Below are 20207 nucleotides of genomic sequence, written 5' to 3' on the forward strand. Positions count from 1 at the left end.
GGGCCGAATACTTTCGCAAGGCACTGTATAAAGACATTGAAAACATATGTGCCGTTGCGATGAGCAGCGCCCAGGAACTTTAGTATCACAACTGATTTTAATTGTGTGTGCTTGCTTATTTACTGGAGAACTGGATGTCAGATTCACCAAATTAAGAATACATGCATATTTAAACCTGCGGAACTAGGTTGACAATTACGACAACATTACTCTTTTGTGTACTGTATTTCAGTTCTTACTAAAAACATCTGCAACATTTATTTTGTCATGCACTTATTTTGCGTCTTTGGGGCGAGAAAGACAACACCAAAGACTGCAACACCCCTCAAACAGTGACTAGTTGTTGCTCTGTTACAGTCACTTTTGGAACAAAACCCATTGCCCTCAAAAATGCGTTAGTAATCATTAATGCCCCCAAAATAAAGTTACCCTTACCTGAAGAAATGCGCCGCTCTATATGCACAGTATGTCAGGATGAAATAAATAAAGAGGCTTCAATGCACTGAACTCTGCATTGTAAATTCTCATTTGTATCTGTATTGAATCCCAAATTATTAAAAAAGATGGGATAAAAAAAAAATGATCTGATGGTACTTTGCATGCAGTTTAGCAAAGAGAACACAAATGCATATCTGCATAACTTGGTTTTGTTTTGTTTTACAATTACATATGGAGGGTGTAACTTTTACAATGACATCAAATAATCAAATAATTAACAATTCATTAATTAAGTAAGTCAAGGAAACCTGTTTTCCTTACCTGTATCCTCTGAAAGTCTGGAGGAAAATGACAGTATCGTTTCTAGCAGGTTTTCATAGTCAGGTAAGGGGGGGGGGGGGTAAGGGGGGGGAGGGGCTGAAGCTGTGACAAAAGGGAAGTAACCTTTGCGGTATACTTAGGAAGTCTGATTTATTATTATTATTATTATTATTATTATTATTATTATTATTATTATTATTATTATTTATTTCTTAGCAGACGCCCTTATCCAGGGCGACTTACAGTCGGAAACAAAAATACAGTAATAATACAATTAAGAGCAAGATAAATACAATGACTTTGGCTCTAGCAAGTACAAGTATAACCTCATATATATATATATATATATATATATATATATATATATATATATATATATATATATATATATATACAATTACAGCAATATAGCTTTACGTTTTTTTTCTTTTCTTGCACACTTTTCTTCCCAGTTATTTGTTTTATGACTGTGTGTTTAAGCCAAGAGCATTTAGATGTAACAGTCGGTCGGTTCTCTTGGTGATTTAAACTGTTGACAACAACTTTGTTGTCAACACTTTCTGCTTAAGCATGTGTTTATTGCTTTCTAAATAAAACCCGATTTCTACCCGAATATTTATTCTTTCTTGATTATACATATAAAAATCCACCCGATTTTTTCATTAAATAATTCTACCCGATTTTCTTTTTTAAAAAATCAACGAAATTTGGAGAGAGAGAAAAAAAAAACACCCGATAATCAGACGCCCTAGGTATACTGTATGGGGGAGTCTCTCTGTCAGTAGGTATTGATGCATGCATGGTCCAATGGTTTTATAAACCAACAGCATCACTAATCTGAAATAATAATAAAAAAGGTTGCGTGCAGGATTAGGCTGTGTTTATCCAGTTGTAATTATGTAACTTCACATGTACCAATAGTTTGTTTTGGGCTGTAAGGTCCTCTAATACGATTTTACAGGACTCTGATTTCAAACCCCTGTCATAAACCACAATAACGAGGCACAGTTACCACATGTTCAGTGCATCCTTCATGATCCACTAATTGATATCACTGAGCCCAAAACATTGATAATAGCTTTAAATAAGGAATTAAACATGATTTGCTGAGATTACCAAGAGTGTGCTTCTTTATATAGAAAAAGATTGTGGCTGTGTGTAAAGCAGCCCGATTCTCAGAAGACGCGAATTATCAAGCGTGTTATTTTCAAATGCAGCAAAACATAATGCCACAACCTAATGAAACGACATAGCTGGACCATGAACACACTTAACTAAGCTAGAACAATTAGCGTGGTTTTGGAATATCATGTGACAATAAGTTACAAGCTTCAGTATTTTTACTTGCAAGGCGAAGTTTTTTTAATTTTTATTTTAAGATCGTTATTTTTAGATTACATCCTTTGCAAAAATTTATGCTGGACCGAGGGGATATTTTACTTTGACTTCCGCCACTTATTGGCACCAATGTAAACCACCGGGAAGTTGGTTACTTCTTCTCGGTTCCTTATTCGCGGTGTAGTTGATAAAGCAGCGCATTAGACTGCTTGCTCGTGGGGTACAGCTTGCTCACTAAAATCTTTAGTGGTTTTGCAAAGAGGGGGTGACAACCTATCTAGGGATAGCTGGATATTTAGTGAGCAAGCCGTCTAAGGGGGGTAAATGGGTCATCCAAAGACGTGCCCCCATGCGTTCTGCATAGGTTATAATGGGCTACAATTTGGGGTGCTGCTGATCGTGGGGTACGGCTTGCTCACTAAAATCTTTTATGTTTCTGCAAATAGGGGGTTATAACCTATCTGGGGATACCTCGATATTTAGTGAGCAAGCCGTCTAAGGGGGTACACCGGGCATCCAAAGACGTGCCCCCATGCGTTCTGTATTGGTTATAATGGGCTACACTTTGGGGTGCTGCTGATCGTGGGGTACGGCTTGCTCACTAAAATTGTTAATGTTGTTGCAAAGAGGAGACGATAACCTATCTAGGGATACCTCGATATTTAGTGAGCAAGGCGTCTAAGGGGGTAAATGGGGCAAAACATGCGGGTAATATAGGGAACCGTTATGCTGCTGATACAGATTTGTCTTTTTTTTTTTAAAAGAAGGAGCGATTATTTTTTAAATAGTAGCAATATATTAATTGAGCAAGATGTGTAAGTGCGCTGCTTTGTCAACTACACCGCGCACAAATAAGGAACCGGGAATAAGTAACCAACTTCCATGTGGTCCGATACCAAGCATAACCCCACTTTTTTTCAGAGTTCTTCACGCCTGTCGGTGTGGGCGAGGGGACCTGTTTATCAAGTATGTTCTCTATGTTATTCAACAATGAGCCGTAGGGTGAATACAGTCACAGGAATGGCATTCGTGATCTTTTTATACGGCTTAGCAGCAATCATATTTATTCGATTGGACGTATACTATTAGTGTGAAGGCTATATTGTGGTCATTTTGAGGACTTGTCTTATTTGAAAGAACTGAGAGACTTCCTTTGCTATGTTGCATTGTGACTGACTGTGCTGTGTCAAAGGACAGTGTGTCATTCTGAGAGATGTCGTGCAGTGCTGGTATACCAAGCTTTTTCTATTTTGTCTAATAATTCTAAACATTTTTAAACATTACAGCAGATATTTAGTGTTGTGTAAAATTACTGTTTTTTTTTATTTGAAATGGTAAAACATTTTTTGGGGAGCATTTAGGAGTGAATAGTCACATTGTTTTCCATATGGTTTCATGTGGGTACATCCAGCATTAACATTTTTAAACATCCAGTATTGCACCAAATATAGCCCTGCAGACAAATAATATTTCTCAAGAACAGTCAAGGATAGCCCTCTTAGTTTGGGCTGGGAACCTTCCAGAGAAAATCTACCCAACAGAGAGATTGGCAGCATTTTCCAGTTCAGCATCTTCCATTAATTCTAATTATTATACTGATTATTGGTAACCTAAAACTTAGAACCAGCCTTCACATAATATAATTCTTTACATGCAAATAAACATTTTTCCATCCAACTAACAGTATGGTTTTTCAAGCAGTATGTCATTTATTTGCAAGTTCACTAACAATCTAATGTAGTTTCAATAAGCTGCAACTGATAAAAAATGATCTCCGAACCTCGATGAGCCAAACACGCTTGTCAATGTAGCCATTATATCCACTGAATCTGCATTGGCCAGCTCTCTGAACTATGACCATGATTTTGCATCACTGAAGGCAAGAAAAGTACATCTGTAGGCTCTAGGTTTCTATTGGTGCATTCCTTGGGCATTTACACAGATTTGGAACCCTTTTTTATGTATTTATTTTATCCACTGACTGCAAGTTCTGGTGAAGGCGTTTGATTTATATCTTGCACAGGGTGCCATCAAGGATCATAACACTGCAGACTTTACCTCAAAGATTCCCTCTACTTTACTGCACCATCTGCCTGAAACAACTTTCCACAATGCACAGGAGCCAAGGTTACAGTAACCAGTTCCGAATAAACTGCTTTGTGTTGTCAAGACTGCATAAACAGCATTTCAAAGCAACAGGTTTCATTTCAAGTGGGTTACACCCTCCTCACAAAACAGGTCAGACTTGACTGGTATTTCAAACTGCATACAGTGGATCTCTTTTTCACTGCCATTCTGAATTCTGTATTCTGCAAGGAAGTTCGTTTTATTTTGTTTGGTATATATGCTTGTTGATCATGGATGGTTGTTGACCAGGGTTATATGTAAATTAGCTATTCTCTACCCTGAACTTGTTTGGAGGACTATGAATATGAATTGCTGAAATATGTAGGTCTGTATCAGTAAGCATGCATGAGTTTGCTAATACGTCATAGGCAGAAAATATATTTCAAAGGAATGGCATGCAGAACAGTTCCACAAATTCACAGATACACCTTTTAAAGGCACGCAAGGAAATTCTTAGTGTCAACAGTCACTGGGGGCTAAATCTTACAAATGGCAAAATAATTTATAACCATTCGGAGGTTTGCAAGGAATCAAGACATGCCTAGTTATCGAAACAATGCACCAGGTACAGTAATCACAAAGCATTTATCTGGAATCTACAGCTATGGCCAAAAGTTTTGAATCTCCTAGAATTTTAGGAGTCTACTGGAAGCCACAGTAGTTGTACAGTATATTTCAATTTGTGTCAGTTTTTCATCAAGTATATGGAAAACTATAACAGTATGTAATTTAATATGTTCACATAACATTATTCAGCTGGTTTCTTTCGACTTCATGAAGCAAAATGAGTTAATTCTAGTTTTTTTTCTCAATCCTAAAATTCTAGGTGATGCAACACTTTTGGCCAGAGCTGTATAAAACGATACACACCTGTGCTACGATATATCTCATGAATAATAAAGTATTATGATTCTTCGATACATCATGAACATTTACACCCCTATAATTAGACAATACTCGTTGGCCATTCAATGTAATCTAAATAAATAAATAATAATAATAATAATAAATACTGTTTCTGGGCTTCATGCTGCTACTAGTATAAACAATAAGGCAGCGTATTACATGTTAACAAATTAACAGTATCCTTGTTTTTTGTTCTTGTTCTTCTAAACTGCTGAAGTAAAGACTTTGAGATAGGAGCAGCTATTAATACATACTGTGTGTGTGTGTATATATTATATATACAGTATATAGATATATAATTATGTAAAATAACAACATAGCTAGTATTTTACAAGGTTTGATAAGGTAATGGATATTCGTAACTAAAGAATCTCAGTGCCCACTTACTATGATGCATTTGTATTCTGTACCGGCTTTATTTGAAAACCAAGAACATCAATTTACCATTTCCAGGCAATTCATATAAAAAAAAACACAAACTCACAAAAAAAAAGATCAAACTTAAATATTTCCATTCAAACATAAGAGAAACTGAAAGTAATATTTATTGATGATCGGATTACACTAGACCAGTGTGTTCATCAAGGTATATTACTGGCAGATACAAAATAAGAATGAGAACACAATGGTTTATAAAACCTTTTTATGTGAAACCACTTCAATTTAATGGCCACATTTTTATGCTCTTATGACAATGCTTCATTCATCAGTCAATCAGCTGAATTAAAATGGTGCTGTGTGCACACTGTTCACAAGTAATTTCAATACTTCAAACTACAGTAAATCTACAAACCCAAAAATGTGTGTAAACACTGTGGAGACAAAGGAGGGAGGGGACAGGCATGCATCTGCTTCAGTCTAAAATTAACTCCTCGGATTCTTTGCAATGAAAAATATTTAAGGCAGCAAAGCAGGGTGGCTACTACCCACGGGGCTGGGTTTAAAGAAACAGTAGGTCATTAAGATCCAGAATATCCGGGCTCAGCAATATTACCTTGAACCTTATGAGTCTTACCATAACCAGCTTTGTCTTTATATATATATATATATATATATATATATATATAACAATGAAATTACACAGACATGGGCTGCTCTATAGCTTTAAAGGCCGATAAACCGCTACAGTCTGCACTCCAAAGATGGCTTTCATGTATCTCTTGCATAGCCCTCTGTCTCAATGAAGAACAGACGTTAGTCTTTAAATAATGCGTACACATTTCTCTCGGGCGGTATTTCCTTCAATTCATTCTTTTATTTTTATGGCTGCAGGGTTAGTAAACTGTGTTCAAATCGGTTTCACTTGTTTAAATCAGGTTTGCTTTAAAAAGATAAGATGAAGTAGGCCCATGAAAAGGGATACTGCAACTTAAAAGGTTTGAAAAGTAAACCTAAGACAGATAATGCATTGGCATCCAATACCGTGTGTGTGTGTGTATATATATATATATATATATATATATATATATATATATATATATATATATATATATATATATATATATATATATATATCCTTTTTTAAGTTGTCTATTTTTTCAATGTAAAATTTGTAAAGTTTTTGTCACTGTTAAAGTTCTTCAGGACGGTCAGACTCAGTTGGTCAGTTGTCATCTCTCCTAATGTCCTTTGGTTTTTTTTTTTAAATCTCAGTTCTCCGCACGGCACACTCAAAAGTACTGCCACTTTCCAAGGACTGTGTCTTTGATTGCATCAACATACTGCACCGGAACCCAGTAAACCCAATAGTAAGACGCTTCTGTTGGACCAAGCTGAAATGCCTACAAAAAACAAAATAATATATTAGACATTTTTTTGTGCCCTTATTTATAATTTCAATACTCCTGGGTGTAATTGCTCAAATATTGTGTATTTGCTTGCTCATATTTTCTGTTATTATTATTTTTTTTAATGTCATTTTTAAAATGTATTTTCTAAGTTGCTTTGATCAGTTAGGAGCTGTTCTCTTTCTAGGTACCTGCACCTGCCTACCTGTCCACTAGATGGCGCTGGTATTTTACTTCTATTAAGCTATTAGTTTACATTCAAGATAAATATTTCAGGCAGTTAACCCCAAGCCTTAAGGGCATGCATAGCTAGCAACACCACTGGTACAGCTCTGGTGCAGAGGGAGGGGCTCAACACACTAACACACTGGGGAGAGCACTGCAACATGAACAAAAGGGCTTTCTGAAACATCCTTTTGGATGTTTGTTTTTTCTATTATTCTCTTAGTACCTACCATCATGTAATAGTCATCATGCCCTTCAATAGGTTCAGTTACAACATTTTTGATCGAGCCCATGGGGAGCTTCTCGGTTCTCTCTGTAAAAACAAAACAAACAAACAAAAAAATAAATAAAACAAAACAATGCATTATTTTTTTTAACAGCACGGAAATGGTCACTTCTTGTTTTTTTCAAGCAATACAATCCACCCTGCCCAGACCATCTGGACAACACAGGGTGAACTGACCCAACACATAATGGAGGATTTTCTTTTGATTTGATAGGTACATCCAAACCAAGCACAGAGCAGGTTTCACATTGGCAGTGGTGGCTCCTAACCTTTTCCACTTGATGTTTCAGGATTTCTCATTGTCTTCATGAGTGGTGGCCTCTCCTGGAATCTGTCCCCAATTACCCCAGTTAACCCTAAACACAGTGCCCGACTGGGGAATGTTTCACAGTCCACTTGGGATTACCTCCCAGACTGGTTTGGACAAGTCCTGTGCATTACTTCCAAAAGACAAGCTTATTAGCAACCTGCTGTTACATGTAACCCAAACACAACAGAGGAGGGCGAAGCCTCACGATGGCATACGAATGCAGACTATACAAATAATATTGAACATGTGACCGAAACCAAACCACAACTGGTTTCTTCTTTATCATAACACATGTACACAACACATGTAAACATATGAACTACAAGACAGGCTTTCTTCATTTTGAGTCTGTCTCTGAACTCAGCGTCCTCCGAACACAGGGTGTCCCTGGCTGCTCCTACCCTTGGTTCCGATCCAGAGTTGATCCTGCTCCAGTTTAAACGTTAACCTCACTTTCCCACCCGATTTGTTGTACATTCCAGATAAAGGCACTGTTGGCAAACGTTCCTGCAGAACAAATGAAAAATAATCAGCTGCTCCCTCTAGTGGTGGGGAAAGGGCTGCATTGTGATAAATGGCTTCATTACTGTTTATTTAGCAGACACCTTTATCCAAGGTTACTTACTGAGACTAGGGTGTGTGAACTATGCATCTGCTGCAGAGTCACTTAGAACAATGTCTCACACCAAAGACGGAGCACAAGGAGGTTAAGTGACTTGCTCAGGGTCACACAATGAGTCAGCGGCTGAGCTAAAATCAGTAATAGAAAAATGATTCTAGACATCTGGAGAAACAGGGCTTTTCCACCAGTGCAGGTTACGGTGTTGAGTATGGAGTGATAGATATCAGGCTTTCACACACAACATATTGAAAATGATGCTTACCTTTGTTCCTTTTACAGAGGGCATTATGTCTTCCGGTTTTCCTTTGTCTAACACTTTTCTGTGTTGCTAGGAGACAATTTGTGTACATATTTAGTTTTCCCAGACTGCAGTCAAAGTGAACGTAACCATCGTGCAGTTTATCGTTTCATTTCTAACACAGAACATGACCTTCACTTGTAATCCCCCAGAATGAGCACAGAGAAGCCCTCTCCTTTGTGCAGGCCCACCCTAGGGAGTAAACTCTATTACTGAAACTGTTATGAACGATTTCTTCTGAAAGGGACATCAACTGCATGGACAGGGCTCTCATGTTGCACTTTCAGGGCCTAGAGATCACACGGACCGTCACAGACTGAGATTACTTTCTACAATGTTACTTTCTTTTATTGCCTAACGAGGGGTGAATAAAGGCATGTGCTAGCAGCATCAATTACTTTTGTCATGCACTGATAAAATCCTGTGTGTTGCAGGGGCAGAGAGCTGCATCTTTACCACTAGAAGCGCCAAGCTGGTCAATTTGACCGTTTTGGGTTTTAAAATTTACATGACTCTGCGTTCCGGAATGTAATGCGCATGGCCGTTCATGACTTTTCCTAAATATATATATTAGATATACTGACAGTGTTTGAGACTCATATTCGCAAGAAATTGATAATTATAAGCATGTTTACCTAGAAGAGCCAAAATCGGTCATTTTAACCGGTTATTTCAATACATATTTATTGATCAAATATAGCCTGTAATCCTGCCTGTCCTTTTCAATACAATCACCTGTCCTTTTCAATACAATCAGTCCTGTGATCAAGTGGTGTCTACCCATCTACATTCTTTGAATGCTTGAAAAACATTCCTCTCTGAGTCATAGGTACTCCCTGTGTATAGCATTGCAGGTTCATTCTCAGCTCTGTGCACAAAACAGTGGCGATCGGAACCGATGGCAAAAAATAGCCTAACCCCCAACCCCCCTCACAGTTTAAGAACCCCTGCACGACAGATCCCTGTGCTCAGGCTGTTAAGACATTGAAAACATTTCCGACGTAGCTACCTTTTGCTGGCATAGAGGTTCCTTTTTATTCTCCTCTGCTTTGACTTCTTGTTGAATGACTTCTTTCGGCGTGTTAACTGCTAAAACGTCATTGATTGTTGATCCTACAACCATTATTTTTGCCCCGTTGGTTACTTTAATTTCGCGTAGGGTTTTGTCCTCAGGCAGGAGACCCTTGTACATCACTTTTTGCATAGAGGGTGGAAGACCTGAAGGGTAGAACACATTGTGCTGAGATCAGTGTGTCAGTGTTGTATGAAAATCATCACATCAAAACTGGTGTCTGTGTTTTACAATTATCTGTGGGACCAAGGTTCGAGTCAATTCCAATTCAACTCCCTTTTTAATCAATTCTAACACATCACTGATCAAAATTGCACGGTGGCAACAAATTACTTAAAATTGAAGTCACTGTTACTAGTCAAGTACATTGTTCAACTGCTTTCATTTGAAACCAATCACAACAATTATTACATCTCTGAAGTATCAATTCGAATTTCAACTGAAAGACAGGAATTGACCCCAAACCTATGTGGTAGCTGTCAGGCTACCAGGACGCACAACGCGATGATGCAGCCTTACCTGTGAGTGAGTGGATCCTCTCTTTTAAACTGGCTCCTGTGCCATCGAGAGGGATTCTCAAATCATACTTATTTTTGTTCCAAATAATTTTCAAATCCACCGTTTCTTTTCCGTCGTCAGTGTCGCCCCCATTGCTGACGGAGGCCTGGCACTGAGTGCTGCTGTTTCGCCCGTCCTCCTGGCCGATTTCCTCATTGGCTTCCGCATCCCCGTCTCCTAAGTTTGCACAGGCTGACTCCTCTTTCTTGGGACTGCCTTCTGTTTCCATCACAACAGCTTCATTTCCTTCGAAATAAAGTCACAGCATGAAAGTCAATAAAGACACAGCGATAACCTACAGAATTACCAAATTCTGCTTCATAAAGTGGAATGAAACCTGCTGAATAATGTTACGTTAATATATTGAAATACACACCGCTTTGTAGTTTTCCATATTGAAAAAATTACTGTACTACTATTATGGCATCCAGTAGACTTTTGCAATATCATTCTGCAGTTTCTTTGACTACATGATGTTAAATAAAAGATCTAAATGATGTTCATATAGTTCCCCCCCAATTCTGTCTCAGAGATTCTAGGTGATACTAAACTTTTATACTAAACGCATATAAAGGATATAAATGACAAATCTTGAGGTGCTCTAATAAATGTGTTTATTTTCTGTATTGGATCTGATGACATATGATTTCGTTAACCTATTTGTGTAAGTAATCACATGTATAAATAGTTTTTTTTGTACCAGTTCTGACAGAGAAGCCACGAAACTAGCTGCGCAATGTTAGTCTAAAAATAGTCCTGTTTTAACTTAGCAAGACACTACAATCAAAGCCAAGAATGACTACGGAGCATGTCTTACGTGCTGTAAACAGCCCTCCTCCAGAACGTGTTTTTCTGTGGTTCATAAACTTAACTGAATCAGCAATTTGCAGACGATTCTACTTCAGTCACTGCTGCACCTCTGTAACTGTCGTGTTGTACTATAGGCGCTATATTATTAATGTTACTTGAATGTGAAAATAATTATTTGTTCTATAAATCCCCAAACTCAAAATATTAAACAGAACGTCACGAACGCATGAAAGTTGTTTTTTAAAATGTAAATTAATTATACGGTACACAGATGATTATTATTATTATTATTATTATTATTATGATCATTATTATTTCGGTTGCTCGTCTTTATAGCGGATGACAGCTAACAAACGTGACCCAAACAATTCTAAAACAAAACATCGGAACTTACCATAAACACGACCGTTATTGCAAACGCGTATGTCTTTTCGTATTCCTAATGTGGAGGTATTTGTGGCATTCCTGTCCAGCTACATTATGTAACCAGTTTTGCTACACTGGCATTAGCATATAAACACGCAACCCAGCAAGTACACAGTTTGTACAAACCCTCTCAAACTCCTAACACATATTAGCCCATCAACGTTACTAACAGTTACAATTCAGATTTCCTCTGTCTTTTCCTGAAATGCTGCTGTAACTGTGCAAAAGTAGTTTGCTATCTCAATACTCACCATCCTGAGACGCCATGATGATTGTGTACAATATGCAGTGTGCCTGCTGGGAAACGTACGTGCTGAAGATTGAGCAACTGGGCTTCCGTAGTGATGCGGCGTTTCTATAAAAATAAATAAATAAACAAAAAAACAACCGGAAACTTGCACTGAAGTTAGAGGGCACTGATTTACCGTACCGGTATGTGTGTGTGTGGCCGTGCTTTAGAAGTATTTGATGTATGTTGTTATGTTTTCGTTTTCTCTGGCACTGAGCCATTGGTGTCATGTTGTTGTTGTTTTTTTTTTTATCAAAAGTAATTAAAGTAAGTAATTTTAACAATGAAACCTTGTACCTTTTCAGTTTCTCCACACTGGTGGTCATGAAAATGGTTCTTACAAATACACTACTTAAATTGATTGCACAGTTTGGCCCATGTCCCAAAATGTCGTTTTACGCTATTATATATAAATAAATAAATAGATGGATAGATAGATAGATATAAACATACCCCCCCCCCCCCCCCCCCCCTTAGAAGGTACAGCCGCGTGTTTTTAAGAAATAACAAATATAAAAAACACTGAACAGATTTTGGGTTATACTGTCTTTTGAAGAAGGTCGACCCAAACAGCGCAGAAATAATCGCAGAGTCCTATTCTTGAAACGATGTGCACAAACATTTTGCCTTCCTGGGTGTATTGTAGGCTTTCACTACGCTAGATAATTGGCTTTAGTGCAGACTTCAGCGAGAAGCGACGATCCGATCAAACACAGTAGAGAACTTGTGGAATTCAAGAAGGTTCATGTAAACCTTTAGTTCAGATATTATTTTTATATATATATATATATAGAATAACAGGAGCTAATCTATTAGTATTATGGCAGACTTCAGGATGTTTAATGTGGTGATTCTGGGAATCGGATTTATGCTCATTTTTACAGCGTTTACAACATGTGGAAACATTGAAGTAAGTACAGTGGGTATTGAACTGAACTCAGAGATTTGATTACCCGTATTATTTATAGTGTTAAACTATGCCCAAAGCGTTTAAGTTACTATTGCTTGTAAGATACAACAGGTCTATTCGTAACAGTGTAAACTTTTTGCATAATTTGTTTTGAAATTAAGTGTTTTATTTGGTAAATCCTGGAAAGAGCGTATTGTTTTTTGTAGAACAGTATACCACGATGCTTAGTTAGTAGAGGTAATGCGAAATGGTCTATGCCTCCCAATATAGGAGATAGAGGTCAAAGCTTTAACAGATGCGCTGTTTAAAGAATGTTTTTTCAAAGTGTGATTTTTTTTAAATGTGATATTTCTGAAACGGTTCTTTACTGATGGAACGTGGATAGTGCAGCTTCGGCAATTAGGTTATTTATTTACTTCAAAGAAGGTGAAATGGACCCGAAACTGCAATGATAAACTGCAACACACTCGACATTACCGTGCTCATGTACTGTGCTAAACTATGCTTTGTGACAGAAACTGCTTCAGTGGCTTGATGTGCAAATCTTTGTTTTGTAATTGTATTCTTACTTGTAAACAAACAAACAAAAGTTGAGCATCAACAGGTCAGATCAGTAAACTTCTTATTGAATTGATATTGATAACTTTCAATCACTTGCGATAAAGAATGTCGTTAAAGTAATAAATATACATACATATTTTAAAAAAATATATTTAAACTTTAAAACGCTCAATCAGATTTTCTTCCCCTTCCCTTCCCTTCAGGGATAAGCGGTCATGTGAGCGCGGAGAATTGAGAACAGGCATGACTTATTGGCTTATCTGGTCTCTGAAGCTTGAGTTGCGTATCCATGGAACTAGCAGCTCATAAACTGAGAATACAGCATGTGATTCCTGTTATTGTGCCGATACCCTTGATCTCCAAACTGCATTGAATAGATACGACGTCTTATGATGTAGTACAGCACCCTCTCCAGAAAAAAAGGGACAGTTCAGTCCGGGCTTTCACGATTAATGGAGATGTGGAACCCATAAAAACTTACTCTGCTAATTGCTTTTCAGTCGCTAGAAATGAATAGCGACCAGAACAGTTGCTCGTTTACTAGCTAATTTATCATGTAATATCTTCCTTTCAATGTATGCAGCCCTCAGATAAAAGGCTCTGAATTATTGTCTTGCCTTTTCTTTTCAGCAAACGGTTATAAAAAGCTTGTCAAACTCCACTTTTCAAGGAAGTGGCTACAACAGGTAAGAGTCCAATCCCAGCGAAGTTGGACATTTTACCTTTATGTGGAGTGTAGTTGTCGCTTCTGTGTGCAGTCTTCATATTTCTGAAGCACAACAATACAGTGCTTCCTGCAGCAAAGGGTGATTTCTTTTTAACAATGAACAGTGATGGCATGTGCTTACCATTGTGTACAGTAAGATCCTGCTCTGATAGCTCATTGATTGAAAACTCAAGCAGTAACAATTCTAAATGTGACCTGCACTTTTTTTTACTGCAGTAATTAAAACAAACAAGCAAATGTTAATAATAATAATACTACTACTACTAATAATAATAATAATAATAATAATAAATGTACTATGTTTTTCTCTTACATCTTAATGTGTTTTGTCTTTTGACAGTCTAGCCATTATATATGGAGTGTTTTCAGCCTCTAATCTAATAGCCCCCTCCGTTGTGGCTTCTATTGGACCCAGGTTGTCTATGATATTCAGTGGACTTTTATATAGGTAAGCACACCTGAAACAGGCTTGGTTTAAAATATTTACCTTGTTATAAATGCTCTGCCCCGCCCCGCCCCGCCCTGCCCTGCCTAGCCCTGCCCTGCCTAGCCCCGCCTTGCCCTGCCTAGCCCCGCCCCACCCTGCCTCACCTAGCCCCGCCCTGCCCTGCCTTGCCCCGCCCTGCCCCACCTAGCCCCGCCCTGCCTAGCCCTGCCACGCCCTGCCTAGCCTCGCCCTGCCCTGCCTAGCCCCGCCCTGCCCAGCCCCGCCCTGCCCAGCCCCGCCCTGCCCAGCCCCAAATAACTGTAACAGTCTCTATTCTGAACCTAATGGCTTTTTTCTGTCACTCTTTGCTGCCCAGTGGTTATATAGCTGTGTTTATCATACCTGCAACATGGTCCTTTTACTTGACTTCTGTGCTAATTGGAGTAGGAGCTGCTGGTAAGTAACCATGTCCCCTTGCCTATTGAAAAAAATATTCAGCCTACAATACATATATCATTATATGTTAATGAAAATAGTATTTTTTCTGATTTAATTTTGATGTGTCTAGGTTTTGTATTCATGGGGGGAAAGTAGATCTTTACAATTATGTTTTGTTGGTATATTATACTCAGTGTATTAGTTACATACCTTACACATACAGACACATCATGTTTCTGATAAAGTTGTGCAAATGTGACACATTTTGAAAGTAACAGTATTGTTTTTTAAGAGTCAATCTGCTTTTCAGCATTATACCAACAATGGCAAATGTAATTCTAGAGAACTAATTGAAAACCAGCTGATCTGGAATACATAATATTCCTCAAATGATTTACCAGCCATGCCTTATTTAAAGTGTGTCAGCTGGCCAGCTGCCAGCAATATCAGGAGGACTTGGGCACAACAAACATAAACCTTCACCAAGGCAACTCAGTACGTTTGCAAGCTGTACTTTATTACCAAAGAAACAATAATGAAACGTAACACAAAGTAAATGTTTGAAGATTTATATTGGTATATGGTATATGGTAACAAGATCTGAAAAGCACGAAATACTGCAAACTGTGAATATTATTTGGTCTATTCCCTTACCAAATTATCTTCAGTTATCTTCTAAGTGCCAATGGTGGCAGAGGAGCAGCCACCTCAACATAACCCTAACGCTCCCACATGCAGTGTACAGTGCAAACGACCACACCATCACACTGCAGAGTACTGCAGTGGAAATTAAGAAGAGACTGGAAAGAGACAGGGCGATGGAGGAACTGAGAGCAGGCCCTATTCATGGCCCCTTGCCTTTCTTGGTGAACATGGTACTTTCACCTCTGTGTCTATTTGGAGCTTGACCCTAGAGGTCATGCTGCTCAGCTGTTGTTTGGGGGTGAGGGTGCATGTGGTAACAGTCTGCTGTTTTAACAGTGCTATGGACAGCTCAGGGGAACTTCCTTGTTCTGAACTCAGATGCAAACACCATCAACAGGAACACAGGACTGTTTTGGGCCCTCCTGCAGTGCAGGTAATAATGGGTTAATTGTACAGGTACAGTATGTGTTTAATTACAGTCACCTGCATTCTCTACTGACTGGAGAGAGTACACGTGCTGCAGGTGTTGCATGTTCAACTTCTAGTGAGTCAACTGGAAGAAGGGCCTGTTGGAAAATTCTCTGGTTGATCTGCATTTGGTATGCAAGCCTATAATAAGCCGAAGTCATGAGTCACCCGCGTTTCTCACTGTTGTATCATTTTTCAACCCTAGCATGCTGTTTGGAAATCTCTACATTTATTTGGATTGGAATGGGATAACCGCTGTCACAGGTAATGCCCCTATCTGAACTACTTCATTGGAATGCTGAGGTCATCAGCCATGTGCTGTATCCAGGATACAGTTGCTGATCCCTGATTTTATAAAATCAGCCGGACACTGCAGAGCAGTCTAAATCATTAACAGCTTCTGAGCCGGTCACATTGGTGTTTTTTGTGTTTGATTGTTTCTTCGCAGACACTGACAGAAGGACGCTATTTATAGTTCTTCTGGTCCTTTCTCTGTTGGGGACAATGAGTTTCGTTGTTTTACGGAAGACCGGGGATCGAGAAGAACCTTTGAATGAAGAAGATTCCTTGCTTCCGGCCTGTGTCGCGTACGTAACACAAAGCAGCACAAACCAACGGAAACTGCATGTGCCGGCATGGAGCCACTCAGATCCCCAGTCACTCACTACAAGCTCCCCCTGCAGCTCAAGAATAATACTGCAACTCCAGTACACATTTTAGTTTGGCCTGTTTGTGATAACAAAGCAATTCTGACAAACGTTTTGATTCTCTCACAGGTATAAAGAAAGAGCAGTGTCTGCAGTTAGAGGGCTCACCACTGAGTTCAGTATGCATCATTTTAAGTACTCTCTTCTATTCTCTCAAAGGTGCATGTGGGTTTTACTATTTTAAAGAGAACATTTACAAAATATGAATATTTAAGGATGTCTCTCTTAAATTTAATAAGCGTCTCAACAGAAATACATAGGTTGGTCCGTAAATTGCTTCCCTTTATTTTCCCCCCAGTGACAATGCTGAAACTGTTTGGCACTAAAACCATACTGCTCCTCAGTTTCTGTATGGCGTACAGTGGTAAGTAGTGTAATACACAAAGCTGCATTAAATACTGCAATGCATGAGGTCAGGGACTTGCTTGCCATTAACCCTTTGCTGCCCAGTGTCCAATATATTGGGCATTGAGAAAAGAAGTATTAAATAGGTATGGGAACATACCCAGGGCAGTTAACCTGTTTATTTTTTTACCAGTAGATGTAATACTAATGAGGTGTCATGTGTCTTCTGATCTATAGCAGGTATGAGCAGTTCTGGTTTTAGCTAATAGCCACTTTGGCCAGTGGCTGTAGTGCTGCCTCTGAAGTCCATTTACTGTACAGTGCATTACAAATACTATTTCCTTATTTAGTTCATTTTAGTTTGAGAAATGCCCGTTCCCATTATATCGTCTGTATTACTAACTGTTTCCACTCTTTCAGGCCTTGAGCTGACATTTTACAGCGGGGTTTATGGAACTTGCATTGGAGCAACCACGCAGTTTGGAGCGGCAGCTAAGGGGTTAATCGGGCTCTCAGGCATTTTAGTTGGAATCGGTGAAATCGTGGGTAGGTTCTAAGCTGAAACAGACACGCATTGCACAGCAGTTTGAGCCAATAGGTAACCGTGGGTGTTTTGGACTGTTTAGGTGGTGGCCTGTTCGGACTTTTATGTAAAAACAACCGGTTCAGACGCACGTCTGTGGTTTTCCTGGGCATGGTGGTGCATTTCATAGCCTTCTACCTGATCTTCCTGAACATTCCTGATGACGCGCCCGTGGTCGTGGAGACTGGCACTCGGAGCAAGTCTTACCTCACCCCAAGGTACTCCTACTGTCCTATTCTGTCACATGCTTTATTAAGAAGGACAGCAAAACAAATACAGATCTTTTCAGCAATGAAGCGACCAGCATTGCTGTCGCAGACCTGCACTATCCCAGTTTTATTATGAGAGATATGAAAAGCGATATGGCAAAAGCAGGGGACAGTTTCTGGGGGAAAAACGCTAAATATTTCAGGAAATTGTTACCTGACAATATGCTCGTCATAGAAAATAACCATTTGATGTTCGTTTCCAGCTCTTTTCTGTACTTGAAACGGTAGCGTTGAACAAAATAAAACACAGGTGATTGCTACATTTTTCATTTGTGTTTAATGCCTGTCATAGTCATGTCTCCTGTATAAATGTGTTTGATTTGACCTATTGTTCTCATGGTACTAACACCTGCAATGTGTTCTTGCTGGAGGGACATGTACGTTACTCACATACCTTGTTTATTTTCTCGTTTCCCACAGTGTGCCCGTCGCCTTGTCGTGTAGTTTTTTGGCACATGTATGTTACTTTCATACCTTGTTTATTTCTTGTTTCCCACAGTGTGCCCGTCGCCTTGTTGTGTAGCTTTTTGCTTGGACTAGGTGACAGCTGCTTTAATACCCAGCTCTACAGTATCCTGGGATGTCTGTATGCAGAAGAAAGTGCCCCTGTGTTTGCTATATTCAAATTCATACAGGTAATGTACACAGTCATTGTGTAAGAGAGTACTGAGCCATTCAAAGTAGAACAAGTGAGGAAACAGCTGCTTGGGTTTGTGTGGATTGCTGTTCTCCACAGAGTTTAAGAAAAGCACCAGTCAGCACAAATCCTAACAGCTTGTTTCACTTTCAATGGCAAATTAGCCCCAATGAACCCCAATGAGCCTCACCTGATTGTCGGCACCTGATTTCAATGTGAAGAATCTGTTCATGCAGCTCTAACACTTAGTAACCCATCTATAATAACCGTGGAGAATGCCAATGAAAGGTTAATTGATGTAATATTGCTTCTGTGTGTGCTGTCAGTGTTTGTAATACAAACTGTGTTTTGTCTTTCAGTCTATATGTGCTGCAGTGGCCTTTTTATACAGCAACTATTTGCTGCTGTCCTGGCAGCTTCTTGTGATGGTCATCTTCGGTTTCACCGGCACGCTCTGCTTCTTCCTGGTAGAGAAGATGAACGACTTGCTTCTGGGTTTACCTGAATATTAACCCGTCACCTTTAAAAAAAAAAAAAAAATGTAAAGATTAATTTACACAAAAGTGTGCCACGGGCCAATGATTTTTAATTTTATGCTCTAAGAATGAGAGATTTTATACATTTTGGATTGTGTTTCCTTAAGGTTGTGCAGCACGGTGCAAGACAAGAACCCTTAATGTATCTTCCGTGACTTGAAAACACGCCAGTGTTTGTATATTACAAAGCAACAGTTGTGAGACGAAACCAGGAATTGTGAACATTTTAAAGGCATAGGAAAAAAATAAGCCATATTTTATATTGTTAGTATAATCAAAAGATGGACATTTCAGGTATTCATTGCACCTTTATCTTACAAGAATGTGTCCCTGTCTCGCTTTACAATGTACATGTATATTTACAATACTAAGGATGCATTAGGCAATCAATATTATTTACCCCCCCCCATATGCATGTACTTTCTAGATAATTAATCATTGTCTTATATCTGATTTGTTTGTAATAAATACAGGAAAACGTGTTTGATGCAGATATATTTACATGCTGGACTTTATGATAATACTAAACTTTTTTGTAATGCAAACAGGTGTTCTGTCTATATATTTTGAATTACCACATGGTTTTGCATAAGATTTTTTTTTTTTTTTATTGACGTTGTAAATGGTTTAGTAACTGTTCACCATAGTTGTTTGAGACTGTATACACAAATGATAAAAAGGGGTTTTAAATTGATTATGTAAGACTGAACACATTATCTTGTTGAGAAAATGACGCTAAAACAATGTTGACTCTGTTTTTTGTATACAATTATATAAAAACCCTTGTGGAAGGAACATATTTTGTAAATATATTGACATACAATATATTGTCATTTTAGTCTTAATGTTTTTAATATTCTTGAATGTTTGTTGTTTTTTGCATTTGTATAACTACTAACTACTTTAAAAGTAGTCATGTAAAAAAACAAATATTAGTGTATAATTTATATATTGTACAATATAATGAAAATATATTGGCATATATTCTATAATACATTTTGTAATTTTCAATACATTGAAATATATTAATCAATATATTAAAATACATTTTAGTTCTGTAAGGGAAAATAAAATACATTTGAATTTAAAGTTACTGTACATTGGCTCTGTGTTTTTTTAAATTTTAAATCAGATATTATTG

General features: G+C 38.3%; 2 protein-coding genes across 5 annotated transcripts; one reads left to right on the plus strand and one right to left on the minus strand.

Annotated features, from left to right (window-relative positions):
• Window positions 1-5522: 5522 nt before the first annotated feature.
• On the minus strand, window positions 5523-12154 carry LOC117431544 (ubiquitin domain-containing protein UBFD1-like). 2 transcript variants are annotated; one of them, XM_034052557.3, is made up of 8 exons: window positions 12111-12154; window positions 11776-11879; window positions 10250-10534; window positions 9668-9876; window positions 8623-8688; window positions 8140-8245; window positions 7373-7455; window positions 5523-6911 (listed from the first exon to the last, which is right to left on the minus strand). In XM_034052557.3, the coding sequence occupies exons 1-8, from the start codon at window positions 12137-12139 to the stop codon at window positions 6801-6803; spliced, it is 993 nt and encodes a 330-aa protein (XP_033908448.3). In that variant the 5' UTR covers window positions 12140-12154; the 3' UTR covers window positions 5523-6800. The 2 variants fall into 2 exon arrangements, with proteins under 2 accessions (XP_033908448.3, XP_034782855.2); XM_034926964.2 differs by lacking the exons at window positions 11776-11879; window positions 12111-12154 and adding an exon at window positions 11493-11768.
• LOC117431543 (UNC93-like protein MFSD11) lies at window positions 11827-20155 on the plus strand. 3 transcript variants are annotated; one of them, XM_034052554.3, is made up of 13 exons: window positions 11827-11956; window positions 13915-13970; window positions 14352-14459; window positions 14815-14894; window positions 15858-15954; window positions 16195-16253; window positions 16438-16576; window positions 16766-16815; window positions 16995-17060; window positions 17462-17587; window positions 17668-17842; window positions 18393-18528; window positions 18890-20155. In XM_034052554.3, exons 3-13 carry the CDS (start codon window positions 14434-14436, stop codon window positions 19040-19042), a joined length of 1107 nt encoding a protein of 368 aa, XP_033908445.1. In that variant the 5' UTR covers window positions 11827-11956; window positions 13915-13970; window positions 14352-14433; the 3' UTR covers window positions 19043-20155. The 3 variants fall into 3 exon arrangements, with proteins under 3 accessions (XP_033908445.1, XP_033908447.1, XP_033908444.1); XM_034052553.3 differs by lacking the exon at window positions 11827-11956 and adding an exon at window positions 12476-12723; XM_034052556.3 differs by lacking the exons at window positions 11827-11956; window positions 16766-16815 and adding an exon at window positions 12475-12723 and having other exon boundaries at window positions 16438-16629.
• Window positions 20156-20207: the final 52 nt, after the last annotated feature.

Source organism: Acipenser ruthenus, chromosome 22 (assembly GCF_902713425.1).
Source record: "Acipenser ruthenus chromosome 22, fAciRut3.2 maternal haplotype, whole genome shotgun sequence".
Classification (NCBI taxonomy): domain Eukaryota; kingdom Metazoa; phylum Chordata; class Actinopteri; order Acipenseriformes; family Acipenseridae; genus Acipenser; species Acipenser ruthenus.